General features: G+C 48.7%; 1 protein-coding gene across 1 annotated transcript in view; it reads right to left on the minus strand.

Moving 5' to 3' along the window:
* Nucleotides 1-17,837, minus strand: part of TCF7L1 (transcription factor 7 like 1) — a 143,035-nt gene extending 125,198 nt beyond the window's left edge. Inside the window, exons 1-3 of the mRNA XM_072951552.1 lie at nucleotides 17,173-17,837; nucleotides 17,027-17,090; nucleotides 16,692-16,819 (exon numbers count right to left, since the gene is read on the minus strand). Of these exons, the coding sequence (XP_072807653.1) occupies nucleotides 16,692-16,819; nucleotides 17,027-17,090; nucleotides 17,173-17,427 (447 nt within the window). The 5' untranslated portion in view covers nucleotides 17,428-17,837. The remainder of the gene's footprint in view (nucleotides 1-16,691; nucleotides 16,820-17,026; nucleotides 17,091-17,172) is intronic.
* Between the last annotated feature and the right edge of the window lie 21 nt (nucleotides 17,838-17,858).

Below are 17,858 nucleotides of genomic sequence, written 5' to 3' on the forward strand. Positions count from 1 at the left end.
GTCTAATGTCCCTTCTTTAAAAAAAAGTATGTCTGTATATTATGTATATAAACATACAGTCACATATATATGTGTATGTGCAATATATATTCTTTTATGTATACATGCATATACACACATGCACGTGGCTTTATTCATGTATGATATAATATGTGTGTCTGCGCACCAGGGTTTCTCAACCTCTGCACTATGAATCTTAGGGGCAAGATAATATTTTGTTGTGAGGGACTATCCCGTGCTTTTTAAGATGCTTAGCAGCACCCCTGGCTTCTAACCACTAGATGCTAATAGTGTCCCTCCCCTCCCCAGTCGTAACAACCAAAAATGTCTCCCCGCATTGCCAAATGTCCGCAAGGGGTAAAATTGCCCCCAGTGGAGAATTAGTCATGTACACACACACACAATAATGACGCACATTTTGACAGCGTGAAGTGGTGGGCAGTGTGAGAACAGAGGAACACAACTTCCCCGTACAGAGCCCTTGCCATGTGCTCGTGGAAACTTTACAGGGGCTGAGACTACAAACATACACAGTACGCTGGAGCTTCTTTGCATCTGTAAAACAGTTACTATGCTCATAGAGACTGCCCGCAGACTTCATTTGGCTCCGACATACAGAGTCCCATTTAGTGCGGAAGCTTGCCGGGCCCCGGGGCTCCCTGGTGCTAGTGGGGAACGTGCCCGGGAGCTCGGCCCAGGGACAGGAGCACAGGGGGACCCTGTGTGCTCCCTCCCCGCTCCCTGGCCCTGAACACGCTTGCTTGAGGAAAAGGAAGCCGCCTGGGGCAGCAGGCCCTTGGGTGTCACGCAAAAGGGGCCGTTTTGCCAAAGGTGCAATTCTGTTTTCACTCGATGCAACAGCGGATTTGACCAAACTTCTCTCTTCCCAGTTCAGAAGAGCGAGGGTCTCGGTGAACAAAGCTTGGGTACACTGACGTGAGACCACGTGTACACACCTACCCATCTTGTTAATTAAAGTAAATTAGCAGAGGGTGCAGAGGTAACGTGGAAGAGGGGAGACGAATGTCTGCTTTAAAGAGGTCTGTTTACCCCAGTGTTTAAAAATAAGAACCCTGAACTCCCTTTCTACCTCATTCCGACTTCTTTAACATTTGTTTCTAATTTACCCAAGATCATAATCTTCACTGAGGACCACATGTGAGCCAAACTTGAACTTGAAAACCAAGCTGGGCCTTTTGTTCTGCCTGCGTTAATGAGCACACAAAGGGGCATCTGATTTCTCCCTCCCCTGACAGTCTGAACACCAGCTCCCATTTATGTAACTAACATCATTAGAGCGGGCTGCAGGAGGCCTGTGGGCAATGCCCAGGGACAGGTATCAAGAAATGAAGGTCCTGATCCTGGCTGATTATTCACTATGCACCACTGAGACGAGTTATTACAAGCACTTAGCCTCATCTTTAAACATATTGACAGATGCTTGGATGTACAGAGTACGTTGAGTAGTATTATGATGGTCTACAGAATTCCAGTTATTCAAAAATGAAGACCAAGCTCTGGTTCCCAAAGTGGGTTTGGCAGAGCACTAGTCCCATGAGCTGCTACTTGGAAATGAACGGGTCTACAGCACCTCCACTCACCCAGCAAACATTCACGGAGGGACTTCTGAACGCCAGGTGCCGAGAAGCCCACAGGGAACAGATCAGACCCGCCGGACCCGCACCCTGTCTTCTTCAGTGAGTTTAGGATCCAGAGAAGACAAACGTGTATCAGACCACGGTTAAGCCACATATTTACCAGCAGAGAAATGTCCTCATGTATAGCGAGCTGAGCGTCTGCCGCAGGGACCACATCTAAGGCTGGGAGCCAGGGAGTATGAGGTGAGACTTACACGCAGGGTGGGGGACACAGGGTGGAGGCTAGTATTCCAAACACAAGGAAAGCCTTGGTCAGACAAGCCCGAGGAATCCTGCATAACGCACTCCCCTCTAAGAGACTCCTGGTGCCCGCTGGCATGTTCGAGGCGTCGGAAGTCCTGCAGGAATGAAGCAACAGGACTGCCTGCTAACATCCCAAGGATGTCACCCTGAGAAACGCTGATGGAGGCGCTGCTGTTCCCAGAGTCTATAAGAAACTTCAGCACAAAACAAAAGCTCTTGTTCGTATAATTGGGAAACTATCACGTGCCTCTCAGAACAGCCAAAAGACGTCGGAGTTGCTAATGTAATTCTGAAGTATTTTCCTTGGCAAAGGCCTGTAAAAACATATGGCTTCCACAACTGCTAACACACTCACGGCATCACAGACGAGGGGAAGTCCATCGCTACACGCCAGTAGGCACTCTTGTCTCCAGCACAGACATCTGCTTTGTTTTTAAAAGAATGTAAGCCTCCATACTGGGATGAATTGAGAAAACCTTCATAAAAAGTAAAATAAAAATGATCAACCACCGATAATCAACTTACAAGAGATTATACCCCGAAAGTGCTCAGAAGTGAATGATGATTTCCCTTGTTAGACTAAAAAGGTCCAGAAGGAAGACAGACTCTTTGCTATTGGTTATACAGGATACATTAAAAAGAGGGAAATGCAAATAAACAAATACTCATCCAGTCCAGATTTTGTGAACAAGGCACTGTGCTGGGGCGACGGCGATCAAACGGGAAATACGAGTCACTAAGGACGTGCATTCTAGAAAGCTAGCAATCCCAAACTGAGCTGTGCACCCAGGGAAGGGCACAAGGGAGAGCCTAAATTTCAAACGGGCAAGAGAGGCCTGAACACCTAGGACCTGCAAAGCTGATAACGGTTTACCTTAACCAAGCCCTTCCTGTGCCCCAGGCGGTGTCCCACGTGCTCCTGTACAATTTTATTTCATCTTTGCAACTATGAGGGAGCTCCTAGGAATATATCCAAATATGGCCTCGGCCTCAGCATTCAACGGAAATCTGTTGTTCAGCTTTGACTTCAATCTTCAGAAGGTCTGAACTTCTGCCTGACGGGTGACCACGTGGTCACAGAGGTGACCAACGTACATAATTAGTGTCACAACGTTGGGAAATAAGGAAATGAAGCAGGTCTGGATTCACTGTCATTATCTGAACATGCCCTTTCAAACACAGGGAAGCATTCCACATGTAATTTGAGCAAAAATCTCCTTATGAACTTTATCCGTTGAAATGCTAACAGTTGGCAGAAGTATATACAGATATTTTATTGAAAAAATAAAATATGAGCATGAAAAGTGTTCATTTCATAGAAAACAATTCTAATGTTCAACTACAATTACTAAATAAATAGGAGGCTTAATTAACATCATTAATATTAAGAGTACATTATAAATAGAGAACATTACATACTTTTAAAACAAAACAGTGATTAAATGTTTTAAAATTACAATAGGCATCCCACAGTCTACCTATAAATTACATGGATTGCTTGGTATGCTCATAACATTAAACAGAATAACCTTTAGGAGCTATGTATACGCACCCTCAGATGCGAATCTAAATAACATGTTTCACTGGAAGGAATCAGAGCTCCTGGAAGTGGCTGGCTCCAGGTGTGGGGCAGGAAATGCTCCTGGACGACCTTGGAATATCCTGCCACTCCGGTAATCAGGGCAGCATCAAAGACCACTAGGATCGTGCACACAAAAAGCCAACCTGAAGGGGCTCCCACTGGCTAAAGATGAGGCAACATGAGTTTCAATAGGGATAACTGCAGATCGATCGAACTACATCAAATAGGTTTAAGTTTGTGAGTTTGTAATGGTATTTGAAAAAAGTAACTTCATTGGTCACCTTTGCAGGGTAACAGGAAACCAATCAAAAACTGGGGAGGGAATCAAACATTTAAACCGCCTTTTCCATAGGATCGAGAGCAGGGGTCAGCAAGCTTTTTCTGTAAAGGGCCAGATCTTTTCAGCTCTGAGCCACTTAGGGCCTCACTAAAAATGGCTCGACACAGCCCCTGCAATGCAAAAGCGATCCCAGGCAGTACGCAATGAGAGGGCATGGCTGTGTTCTAATACAACAGTCATGACAAGAAAACACAAACGCTGGCTTGGATTTAGTCTGTGGGCCTTACTCTGCTGACCGCTGATCTAAGGTAACTAATAGATGATGAGGGGCAGTTTCTCTTTTTAAAAAGAATCACGGCTGACAAATGGAGAAGCGATGATACAACAGACTCTTGCCATTTCTGGATGTGGGTCAGCATCACCAGGGATTGTTAATACCACACAGAGAAACACCAGACCTTAAGTGTCTCACGATGTAAGGACAACATCTATGAAAGAGTCTTGCAAAAATAAATTTAAAAAGGAGCAAGAGAGAGATGAACCTTGAAGCTTGATCAAGAATCTAAATCCAGCTAACAATTTTCGAGAACTGCGGGGGGACAGAAAAAACATGTTTAAAGATATCAAGGGGTTGCATTAAATAAAAATCCAGACCGTGAGAAACTCCACAGGAGTCATCAGATAAAAACCTAAAAATCTTAATTAGGAAGTTCCTGACATTCTACAAAGAATGCAGAGCAGAATGTCAATTTTGTTACCTCAGTATTTCACAAGATTTCAAAATCATGTATCATAATTTCTTGATAAATCATTGATGTATGATTGACCCAGACATAACAAAGACTATAAAAATTATGAAGAAACCATTTTTTAAAAGGACCAAACATTATCTTGTTCCTTCATTGTATTCAGTATTCAGAAGTATGCTATAAAGAAGAACAGAAACAATCTAGCAAATTATAGAGCTGAGAAATTACTGTTTCTGTGTTACAATGTCAAACTTTAAAAATCTGACCACCAATTTGGCCACAACCACAGTGTTTCTGGCAAGAAACATCAATGGATGTTAAACCAGTAGGTGAAAGTTTGATGAGAAACAGAATCTGTACATAGTCTCAAAGTATCTCCCCATGAGATACTTATTAATTACAAAGAGGAAAAAATAGTAACTTTCTTGGAGGAAGTGGGGAGACTAAATTTTAACTAAGTGATCAAAATTAACATCACCTGAAAGTGGAAAAATAGACAGCCCCTCGTAAGAGACGCTTTGAGAAGGACACCACATCAGTTACACAGTGTTCTTGCCCAAAATATATAACCTGAATCTACTCGAAGAAACATCAGGAAAAAAATTTTCCAAGACCTTCTGCAAAATAAATGGCTTGTATTCTTCAAAAGTCAACACAAAAGACACAGATCAAAAACCTGTTCTAGACGCAAGGAGACTAAAGAGATGTGGCCACTAAGTACAAGACGCAGTCCTGGACCCATCCTGGACACCCCCAACACCACCAAAATTTTTAAATGTTTTCTTTTGCTACAAAGGACATTAGGAAGACAAGCAGTAAAAATCCGAATAAGGTCTACAGCTGAGACAGTAGGACTGTCTCTCTGCTAATTTCCTGACTTTCATCATTATACCGTGGTGAATGTCCTTGGTTTCAGGATGTACGCATGAAGCTCTCTAGGAGTGAAGCTCTCTAGGGGCACTGTGTCTGCAACTGACTCTCAAATGATTCAGAAAAAAAGTGACAGAAAGATTTAGAAAATGTAATAAATGTTAACAGTTGGAGGAAAAGTACATGGATATTCTCTGTACTTATTTGCTCCTTTTTTTCTGTGTCTGAAATTATCTCAAAATAAAAAAATTATCCCAAAATACATCTAACTATATATATGTGAATAAGTTGTATGTATGTCATTCTGTTTGATTAAGCTATTTGATTAAGAACTCACACAAACTGGTCATTCTTTTAAAGTGATACGTAAGTCCTCATAATGGGAACTGATAACCATGTACATTTAAAAAACCTGCACTACGTACAGAGGCTGATGTACTAATTGTGTTTAAGATTTTCTGATTCTCCCCTGACTGTATCATTTAATCATTTCCTGTAAAATATTTTTAAATATTACAAGAAAATATCCACTTACTAAAATACTAGTTAAAAATTTTGGCCACTAAACATCTTAATCAAGTTATCTTGTAAATTATTTTGATGACATTTCCCGTTTCTTTTTACATCCCAGAGACTCATTCTATGATGGCGATATTTAGTTTTAGCCTGGGACAAATCCTGGTTTTAAAACACAGTCCATTCAGCCAAAATGTTAATTCAGTGACCCTCAAACACAACCACTACCCTCAGTTTGCCTAAGAGGACCGTGGGGCACAGGGGCACGGAGCCAGACCATGGCCAGGCTGGGGTCCAAGGCCTGGCCGACTGTGGTCAAACCCCAGTCCCAGACCCCGTCGCCACTTATCCTGCTGGTCAGTGGAGGATGCTCCTCTATCCCTCAAGCCTCAGGCTCCTTTCCACACATTCCTCGCTCCTTCCTTTTGGTACAAGGTCAAAGGACCAGCTTACTAAGGGGCTCTCCCCAACTCCAGACTCTCTCACCATCCCACCCCCTTCCTGCGTTAACTCTCCCTAGGAGGGCCTGGGAGCACTCCTGGGAACATCTCTTTCCCACTCAAAGCTTCACACCAGTGTCTCTCTCCTTGACAAGCATTTTATCCATAGAAAGTCTTACACTGTAAAGAAGAAGTATAAAGCGTTTTCACCTGACACATCTCTAAGACTCCTGCTACACCTCTCCTCTATGCACCCCGCCTGGAAACGCTTAAATAGATGATGTGATTCACAAGCAATGACTGTATCCAATTTACATACAAAGTAACATTCACACATGTGTAAGAAAGTGGGGCTGGTCAGGGGTGGGAAGGAGGCAAAAAATCAAGTCAACAGATGCACCCCACAACACGACATATTGTGGTCCCTAAGGAACCAAGTTTACCACCTCAAGATGTCAGAAGAAAGCCCAAGGGAAACTGAAGGGGGAGAAAAAACAGATGACATGAAGCTGCAGAGCACAGAAAAGCAAAGAAAGATTAAGACCGCAGTGAACACCTTCGCTGACACTATAAAGACACCAGTCATGAAGGCTCTGACTCCACCCCAGGCAGACGCAGTGATTAAAAGCGCCTCTTGGTAAAGGGCTGGGAATGCCACTGGAAAGAGTGAGTGCAGAGATTCTGCTCATGACTCATTTTTCACTTGTACCCCCATTTCTTTGTATTTTGTTCCACATTAATTTGGCTGTCCGCTTTCAGTAGAAGGGAAATCGCAGCATCGTGGCTGAATGATGGCCTTACCCTCTTCTGGAGAGGCGACTCTGCGCCCCGTGCTCACTCTCAGTCTCAGCTCCCTCGTGCGTGAAACAGAGGTTGTACCAACAGACGTGGTGACAGTTGTACACGGTGTGGTGTAGCGCCCTGGAACACAGCAGGTGCCTACAGGGCTGTTTTTTCCAATTCTGATGTTTAAATACGCACGCTGTCAACATTCAATCAATGTCTATGAATCATTTATCTTGGGCCAGGGGTTCTAGTTTGATACAGAAATATTTTGAGGTGCGTTTTTTCCATAGCATTTCTTTCTGCCGGGGCTGCCGTGGGTCTCTGAGTAGCAGGGAGGACAAAGCCCCGGGAGTGCAGCTGAGCATCTCCACCGACCGTCTGATTCAGGCAAGCCCGCAGTCTCCCCGAGCTTCCGTTCCTTCCCCGCACGGTGGGCTGGAGGGTCCCTCCTAGCTCAGAGGCCTACGGGGTGCCCACGCAGGGTCCTTGCATAAGAACCATAAGAAGGGAGGAACACCCGACCCACCCCTACAACGTATGTGTTCTAAACCCAGCTGATTTTAGTGACTCTGGTGTATCCATTCTGGAATTTGTGGAGAAGAGCTCAGCCCCAAACATCAGAAAGCACTACTGCCAACAGAGCTGGACTTGGAAATCGATCAGCATTCCATACCGCTCATTCCTGCTTCTTTTGTTTTTCTTCCTTATCATCAGATCCATCTGCTTCTCTTTCTATTTCTTCTGATATTCACTAATCTCAATCTCCCCTTTATTTTATTTACTTATTTTTATTGAAGTCTAGTTGATTTACAATGTTGTGTTTGTTTCTGGTGTACAGCACAGTGATTCAGTTACACAAATGCATGCATACTCTTTTTCATAATACATAATTACAAGTTATTGAATGAAAAAAGTTTCTTCTGTATAGCACAGGGAACTATGCTCAATATCTTGTAATAAACTTTAATGAAAAAGAATATGAAAACGAATATATGTCTGTCTATGCATGACTGGGACATTGTGCTGCGCACCAGAAATGGACACACTGTAACTGACTGTACTTCAAAAAAAAAAAAAAGATATTGAATGTAGATCCACCCATTTCTTAATCACAGTTACTAGTTCATGTTTATGGCGTTTTTCCACACACTTTTTATAGACATTCTTACAAATAATGGCCCCATTCACTTTATGATGTATATGACGTTTATCCCACCAAGATTAGTGCCTTGTAATATGTAGATCTCCAGGAGGGCTTACCAAGGACCCCAGTGCCCCCTCAACGTCTATCAACCATACTCAGAAGCCCCTCTTATTACTCTTACCACCATGTGACTCTTTTCAGAAAGAGATCACCTGGAAGATAATTCGGTAAGTGAACATAAAAAGTACCAAATTACCTGATTCCTCATTTCAAACAACCTCACACACTTACACACACACATAGGAAAGGTGACAGGGGGACTCCTACATTCTCTGTGCAAATGTTTAGTATTTACGTAGCCATCAATTGACTGAAAGAGTTATAGGCGATTGGAACTGCATTTGTAACTTATAAAGAATTTTTAAAAAGCAATTAATTTATCAAATATGTTATAAAATGTGCGAGAAGGAAATAGTATTTGCATGCTCGGTTCAGCAGAGCTTGGTTTGTTAGCCAAACTATGTTGTAATCCAGTTGCAGGGGCAGTGGGCGAGGCTGCGTCTCCCACCTCCTTCCACGCCAAAGACACACTTGTGTATTCTTCCAACCCTCACCCACTTCAACAAGGAAAAACAGGCCCCAAGTGCAGAAAAGTTCACTTCTATGTTAGTAGATAGCCACTCTTTCCTCTGAAGCAGGGTAACTCGTGGTGGTGAAGTTCTGGGGCCGCCCACTAAGGGTTATTCAACGCCTCTGGAGCAAGACAGCCCTGGAGGAACAACTTCCACCACAGCCATCCGACTGTTTACTGGGGAAGCTACCTTCCCAGGTCCGATTTGTCAAGTAGGAACAAATCTGCCTGCCCTTCACCCCAACTGGTAACTCGCATCAGGATTTCTGAACCGGGAAACAAAGGTCGCTGCCCTCCTCCCAAGAGGAGGAGGAGGGGCCAGTGTACCAGGCATGCGTGGAAAGCCACAAGGGTGGAAGACCTAGACTTCGGACTCAACCAAGTTCAAATCTGGGTGCTGTCAATTATCAGCTGCGTGACCCTGAACAAGATACTTGACCTCTGCAAGTCTGTCTGCCCGGCAGCAAGATGGGAATTATAAGCATGTACTTCCAAGCAGATGAGAAGCTGTGATAAATATTCAGGTTTTAGTAACCAGGGCCAAGTGCTTTCCAGGGGGGTGGGGCTATCGACACCCTTCAAGAACAGCAGCTGAGAGCACCCACTTCACCACACATTTGCCAGCCCTGAACAGTTGTAGACAAAATCTTTGTTATTCTTGTGACCAAAAACAAAAAAAAAAATGGTTCTTGTTTTTAGCTGCATTTCTGACTACTTGGGAGGCTGAACATAATTTCACATATTTAGTAAGCATTTGTAGTTTCTTCTTTCGTGAATTTTTTGTTTATAGTTATATTGTATTTATTTTCTGCAAGTCGGGTGAACACTTGTTCCTCCTCTTGAATGAAATCGACTTCTAAATTGCTATCACACAGTTTAAAAGTATGTGTGTGACTTCACTTCCTGTCCCGAGGACCCCAGGTACCTGGAGTTACCGTCCCTTATGACTTTCACCAAAACTCTTGAAAAGGGCCGTGTTCAGGAAGACGTTTTTATGGTTTTATTTTCAAACTCTGAAGTCTAAACTGAATGTTCATTTTCCCATGAAAATCGGAAGGCTATGCACGTAATGAAAAGGAAAGATTTAGGATTCTGAATCTAAATCTTCAGAACCTTAAAGATATCTGTTAATTGAGGGATAATTCAGAGCATCTCAGAAGGAAGCTGTCCAGTGCCCCAGAGCTGTTCCCGGGGCAGCGCACACAGTATAGAGGGAAAGGTCAGCCCCCTCTCTCCCCTCATGTTCTCTCACTCCCAAATGCCAAGGTTTTGGAAACTGCAATCATTTCAATCCAGTTTGGGGGAAGATAATAAAACATGGGCTGTATAAAAACCTCCTCTAAAAATACACTATTAGATTAGCCAGTGTGGGGCCATTTTTGACAAACTTTGAAGCGGTCGGTCGGTCCCTTCCTATCCCCAATTACTTCTCGCGCCCCAGCATCTGCCCCTGGATGCTAATGCGTTGTGTTTCGATCCCCACCTCTGTTCCTCTTCAAAGTCAGCCAGCTCCAGACAATAAAAAGAGGAAAAATTTCCCAAGTGTGTCATATCTTTCAATCAGCGCACAAACATTTCATTCTTTAACATGGAGCCAAAGGTTCCCAACAAGTTGGGCTTTATAACTGGGTACAGAGGAAGGGCCTGCCAACAAAACTCCAGCCAACTTGCCCTTGGTTTTACTGAGAATCTCAAAGCCATCCAGCTGCCCAGTGCACTCCTCCTCAATTTCTGCAGCTCTGTGTCTGCATTTTCGTACATCCCCCTCTTCAACTTGGGCTCATCTGCAAAGTCCAGAGAACAACACCGACTGGGGAGCACCCTCCATCTATGGAGGGAGAAGACTGCCGTCTTCCCCAAGTTCTCAGTCTCATCTCCTCCTCTGAGCTTCTCCCCCACTCACCCTCCCCAACCCTCCCGCCCCTACAAACGAGCTCTCACTCCAGCATCCCAAACGGACTTGCAGAGCCTGCAGCTCTTCCCCTCCCTGTCCCTGGCACAGCCCATCTTCTTGAATGGGTTGTCCAGAGTCTGGCTTTTCAACATCTTCCAGACCGCAAGTGCAACGCGTAAAGCACGCTGCTCGCAAGTGCTGGAGTCCAGTGTGGGCTCTGGCTGAGGAGTGATGGGTGGGCCACACCGCAGGACCAGTCATCAGGATGGAACCTTGACATCCAGTTGAGAAGCCTGAAGCAGTCTCGGCCTCTGTACCTTTTATCATCACTGCCTGCCTGGAATACTGCTCTCTGTGGGCACGAATTACTTCCTAATTAGTGAATTCCCAAAGCTCGTTTTGACTCCTCAATCCACTTGTCCCCTCCCTCTGTGGCAGCTGACACTGAGGACCGCCCCACCCCTTTGCCTTCCCTCCAGCTTCTGCACCATCACAGGACGGCAAGTGTTCCTTTCCACCCTCCCTCAGGGACCTGCTTCTCTGCTTTGAGAGCCCTCTCCCCTTCTTCTCTCACTCCCTGGCATCAGCCAGTTGCTGTAGTTTCAACTATTCCCTTAACATCCCCTCAAACCCAATGTGTCTTCAATGAGCCTTATTGGTTCCTCCGAGTGAGAGCCTCTGGCAAAATGCATGGGCTGTTATTGCCAAAGCAGTTCATGAGCATCTGTCCGGCACTAGGGAGGCACAGATGGCAGGCCAGGGCCCCACCTGTGGGAAGTCATCCCCCAGGTCGCCTCGGCTCAGACACCAGGAGTGAGTGGACATCAGCTACTTTCTTCCTCCGGTACCATCGCTCCCCACACAAAATCAAGCAACTGACCCAGTCTCTCATCCTACCCTTCCTCTCCATTAGGACACTCTTAAGTCCCTTCCACTTCACCCCTGGACTTCCGTGAGTCTCCTAAACAACCTAGGTCCTCCCAGATCCTCTGCCCACAGTCACTGTTCCCTTTCTCAGCACATGCATGACTCACACCTCTTCCCAGCAGAACTTTGGGTGGTTCTCTGCTGCCCCTTGAAGGAGACCAGATTCCTTCACCTGCATTCAACGTCTGGCCCCTTATCCTTCCAGGCAAATGGAAGAACTTACGTTACCCAAAACAGCCCTGAACTTTCCCCTCCTCCACATCTTTGCTCTCCCTGTGCTGGCTTCTACATCAAGATGCGGGTGACGAACTTCCAGCTGTCACTCTAAATACCTTTGTATTGTTCAAATATTTTATAATCAATAAGAATTACTTTGAATGAAAGAATGATGAGTTTCAGGGACTAGTTTAAAACAATTTCCTTTACTTGCCTTCCTTGATCATGCCAGCCCAAGACAATTTTTCTGTTCTTTTTATTCTGAAAATGCTCTGAACTTTACTGACTCTTAACATGGACCTTCTATTACAGTGGTCTGTACTAACATTATTTCTTCCTAACTCAATTTTTAAGTCCTTCAGGGCAAAGCTGGGTCTAATTCATCCTAACCCTCACAGCCCCTCAGTCATCCTCAGGATAGGTCCTCGATAAATGGCAGGTGAAGTCGAGGGGCTACGATTTTATCTGGAAGATGCCAATCTGAATTTCCCCCAGTTTAGCAAGAAAAAGTTGACTCTAACGTGGAATGTAAGTAGGATCTTTGCATTATGGATTTTCCAGTGAGTTAACCATTTAAGTTCTTATTTATGCCAGAAGTCTTTGAGGAACTTTGCACAGCACTGTAAAGGCTGGAACACGCTACATTTAAGGTTAGGTGTGTGTGTTTGTGTGTGTGTAAATGCACTAGCCTGCTTTCTGATCAAGAATCCCTAGAGGTGAGATCAATGAAGACTGGGACCAACCTACAACTTCCCAAAATTAGAACAGAGTACGCAGGTATTCCCTGCCAGATCCACCCACCCACAGAAAAAGGACTCACAGGGTTTGAGTCCCTCCGCAGAGCTTTTCACCCATTGTCACCTCAGCAGTCTAAGCGCCAAAACTTCAGCCGGGCAGGCAGGGCCCTCGCAAACGCGTGTTCCATGCGAAAAGCCCTCATTAAACCCCGAGTTATATTTAGAAAAAAATGGAACAGAAGTTATATTTAGATGAAATGGCTTTAAAAAATTTTACCAAAAGCAGCATGTTTCTACTGATCCGCCAGAAGCAAAGGCTTTACTTGGCTTTAACACACCACCCCTAAAAACAGGGAACCCCTCTGCACGTGTACAAAGGTTTCTGCCGCGGGCCTTCGTGCCAGGAAGGAAACAGGAGCACCTAGAAGACCGGCAAGATGCTCACAGAAAGTGGGACACGAAGGATGGAAAAACCGGCCCACGTTTGGAGAACAGAATAATTTCAGACAGAAATCCGAGTTAAGATGGGCTGAGAAACATATGATTAGCTTGGTGCTTGAGCTGCACAGCAGCAACAGCTCTCAAATCTACTCGCTGGACCCCAGAACCACAGATTCCCTCAGCAGCACTGCCTGGAAGCATCCTCCTCCAGACGGTCCTCAGCACTCACGCTGCGGCCACAGCAAACACCTCTCTGTCACCCCTGCAGCTCGCTCGCTGAGCCACAGGCAACATTCTCTTTCTGGCTCTGATTAGTCCAACTATTTTTCAACATCCACTTTCTTCTGTGTCGACTGACATTTTCCTAACAAAATTCTAGCCAACAGCACCAAGGTGGTACGGTCACGGGCGCAGCCTGGTCATGAATGACAGCAGAATTTCGGGTGACCCTCGGGAGGAGTGAAAGATGGCTTGTGGTGGTCAGTCCTCTCCTCACCGGCCACAGGGTCCCCAGGGCTCCAGCTGACAATGAATCATGGCTCGGAGGCTTGGCACACACCCCAGGTTAAGGGGACCTCTTCTCTGAAGAGCTTCAGGAAGAGGCCACTTCCCAGCCTCCCAGCCAAAGCAGAGTGGAGGACAAAGGTATTCCAGTGGGGGGAGGCGACGGCCAGACTGCAGGACTGGCCACCCCCAGTTGTCCCAGAAGGAATTCTGCCAGTGGGTGAGGATGCTGCAACCCTGCCGCGTGCTATTCCTAGGGTCAATTAACACCCTGAAAACACTCCAGGCAAACCTCACTTTTGCCTCTGGCTTGGTATTTCCAGGAAGTGTTCTAGCAGAAGAGAACTGAGGTCACCCAATTTTATACCACCTACAGGCCTTAGAACAGCAAGACCTATGGTTGTGAAATTTAGAGGTCAAACGAAAAAAAAATACCTCGGCTGCCAAAGAAAGACCAGAGCATATATTCCAGGCACCACCCCTTCTCAGCCTTCCGTCACCTTCCTCCCGTTCCTCCCCCCACAACCATGTCTATCTGCATTCATTTTTAGCAGGCCAGGACCCCCACAGAGGGCCAGGTCACCTGCACCTATAGTTTGCCTACAGTGAGAATCACATTAATTACATCAATATAATCATCCAGAGGAAAAGCACCATCTCAGTCCTCCAGTCCAGACAATCAAGTGCTTAAGTGTTTCCTCACTCGCTTTCCTAACAGTCACTGATGCCCAAGGAAAGGGTCAGATTAGCAGGTTCCACTGAGCTGAGCTAACCGCAGGAAACTTCACTGAACTTTGTAACCAGGCAGGTCAAACACAATGACAGGCACATAAGGGGCAGAAACAATGTGGGTATTGAACTGACTTCTGCAAGGGCAGTTCACCAAGGGGATAAGATGGAAGTGTAAGAGTGGGACGGGACATACTAAGTCCTGTTCGAAGGATCAACAGCGAGAGGGTGAGTGTCCTTGGAGGCTCAAATAGGAGGATGGTGACATGGGCCCAGGGAAGCGAGCAGCTGCAGGGATGAGCAGGGACAGTCAGAAGCATGCAGAGGGGGAAAGGTCAGCTTGCTCAAGGAGGGCTGCAAACACCCTATGCAGGCCTGCATTTAGTAATCTGGAATCCCCAGTACCAGCAAGAAATCAATGTTCCGGAAGCCCTTAGGCTAAAGAACACATAAGATTGGAGAAAAGGTGGTGAAAGATGGCAGGAGGAGGGAGGGGACTGACACAAACAAAATCTGTGCCACCTGTGCTCTTGGGAAGGGGGAAGAAGAGCAGCATATGAAGACAGGCAGTTGTTATCAACGAGGAAGAATCAAAGTGCCCTCATGTGAAACGGGCAGGGGAAAGGCACAGCCAGCTTGGGTGAAATAACTGGTCATATTTGGAACATTTCTGGTGACTTTATCTGCACCAGGACGTGGATCACTGCTGACTCACAGAAATGCCAAACCCCTCTTCCCAGGCGTCTAAAGGTAAAACGGAAAAAGGGGACTCTGATGGTGTAACAGTCTCACACACAGTCACAGGAACCCCACTAAAACTTTCAGAACTGAGCTGCATTTGTAGACATGGAAGAGAATCTGTGAAAAATCTGAACAAAGTGGCTGCAACTCGTTTGCCCAACTTCTACTCACACCTTTCTTCTTTCAATATGAATGAGAAAAAGCAACACCCAGGTGACCAACTCCAGCTCCTGTTCAGGACTTATATTTGGGACTTCCTGAGATGCTCCAAAGCAGGGCCAAAGGTGTAGCGTCGGCCCTGACTGAATGGTGAAGGCTGTGTGGTCCTACTCCCCTCTCGGTTGGTCACACCTTCACTCCCACACCCCAGCTGGCCAGGGGAGCGCCCCCACTGAACCCGCAGCAGCGGCCTCCGCTCTCCACCGACCGCTGTACCGCGACAGCGGGGATCCTCCACTCAGCACCGGTTTCCCGGGCAGCACTTTAATTATGATCATTATTTAAGGACAGCTTGAGCATAAATTGAGTTTGTTGGGCCGGCTCCTAAGGAGCCAAACACCTCCCACCTCGAAGCAAGCAGGAACTGGCAGACACTGGGAAGCTGGGCAGGAAGCAGAGAACTACTCCGATGCGCGGGGCGCCCAAGCAGCAGTGCGCAGGAGCCTGGCGCATAGTAGGTAGGCGTTCATCCAAGGTCTGCCATCCGATCTAGCACCTGGACAGGGGGTCCTGGGGTGGGGTGGCAACCCAGGGGACAAAAAAAGCCGGGCCAGCCCGGGGTTGCGCCCTTCGCGACGCGGGGGACGGGAGTTTAGAGCCGGGAAGGGGGGCGATGGAATCCGCCCTCATTTGCACGTCGTCTGGGGCCCGGTCAATTTGCTTAATCACGGCTCTAAATGCCAGCGCGCAGCACACAATGCGCGCCCATTAACAGGTTTAAAGTGTCGCAGCGCTTGCTTTAAATGAGAAAAGCCTGCAACAAAGGGGGAAAAAGCCAAGTTCCTCAACTTGAAGAATGCCTCGATTCGCCCTCGAAATCATCTCGGCGCGTTTAAAATCCCGAGCTCTACAGAAGAGTTGAGGCCCCCGCGCGAGGGATGGGGGTGGCGAGGGTGTGTGTGCGAACAACCCGCCACGAATACTGGGTTTCTTAGGAACCAACTAGCAGCCGCCCAGCGAAATTGGAGTCGTGGGGCAACGTCGCCAACCCAGCTCCCCCAGCCCCATTGCCCAATTGCCAGGGAAAGTTGACCGATTTCCAGGAAGAAAGCAACACCTCCCTCCCCCCCCCCAAAAAAAACCCGGCACAAATCCAAGTTTTCCTTTAGTGCGAGCAAAGGATTTTGGAGACCGACGAAGACTCCAGAAGTGGCCCCAAAGCCGCTCCCCAGCAAAAGGGGAGAATGTAAAGGAACTTTCTTTCATCCAAGCACTGCCCAGCGCAGCCTAACGCTCGACCGCCGGAGTAGCTCAACTCCGTAAGCAAGTTTTGCCCAGGATCCGCACGGGACGGCCCCATCCCCCACCTCGCCGCCGAGCCCGGGGGCGCATCTCGCCGGCCCCGGCCGCCCACCCGCCCCGGAGCGGCCGGACGGGCACTCACCGTGCGCGCTCCTCCGGGAGACAGGGGTCCGTTGGGGAGGTACGGGCTGCTCAGGTCCGGGATCATCAGAAACGGGTACCCAGGGTAAGGGGGGCCCTTAAAGAACGCGCCGTCCTGGGGCCTTCTCACTGCGGGCAAGACCAAGGCGGGGGTGAGGCTGAGGCCCCCGGGACGGCGCCGCGGCAGGGGACCCGAACGCGCCCCAGGACGACTGCGGCAGACAGGGGCAGGGAGCAGGGGCATGGCCACGGGGGCGACGGGGACCGCGGGCGGGCCGGGCTGGGGCGCCGAACGCCGCGGGGCCGGGAGTGGGGGCTGCCCGGGCCGGCACGTACCTTCGGCGAAATAGTCCCGCGGCTTCTGGAAAGCGTCCCGGGCGGGCTGCGGACGCCTCTCCGCCTGCGGAGGAGACACAAAGGCGAGGGCAGTGAGCGAGCGCGGGGCCGGGGTCCCCGGGGATCGGCCGCGGGAGCCTCCTCACCTCCGAGTCCGAGCTGCTGCTCTGGTTCTCCGACTCGTTGACCAGGGACGACTTCACCTCGTCCAGGTCCCGCTGCGCCGAGGCGCTGTCGCTGCTCGGCTCCTGCTCCTCGCCCCCCTCATCCTGGAAGGGGATCAGCTCGTCGTTGGCCCCGAGGTCGTCCCCTCCGCCGGCCGCCCCGGCGCCCGAGCCGCCGCCGCCGCCGCCGCCTCCCCCGCTGCCGCCGCCGCCGCCGCCACCGCCGAGCTGGGGCATGGTGGGGCCGCGGGCCGGGGCCGCTGCTCTCGAGCCCCTCGCCGCCCGCGCCCGGCCCGGCCCGGCGCGCGCCCCTCCCTCCTTCCCTCCCGCTCGCCGGCCCGCTCCGCTCGCCGCCGCGGCGGCCGCAGCAACAAAGTTTGACAGGGCGTGGCCCGGCGGGAAGCGGGGCTGGCGCGGCCGGGCCGGGGCGGGGGCGGCTCGGCTCGGGCCCCTCCGACTGCGCGGAGCCCAGGGCTCCCCAACTCGCCGCCACCGCCTGCTCGGCCGGGGCGTCCCAGAGCCTGGCCCGCCGGGGAGGGGCGAGCGGGGAAGGAAGGAGGGACCGGCGCGCGGGGCAGGGGGGCCGGAGGGAGGAGCCCCGGCTGCAAGCTGACACCCGCGCGCCTCGCGGAACCCGGAGCGCTCCGGCGCGCACACACTCTCGCATT

This window comes from Vicugna pacos, chromosome 28, assembly GCF_048564905.1.
Source record: "Vicugna pacos chromosome 28, VicPac4, whole genome shotgun sequence".
Taxonomy (NCBI): domain Eukaryota; kingdom Metazoa; phylum Chordata; class Mammalia; order Artiodactyla; family Camelidae; genus Vicugna; species Vicugna pacos.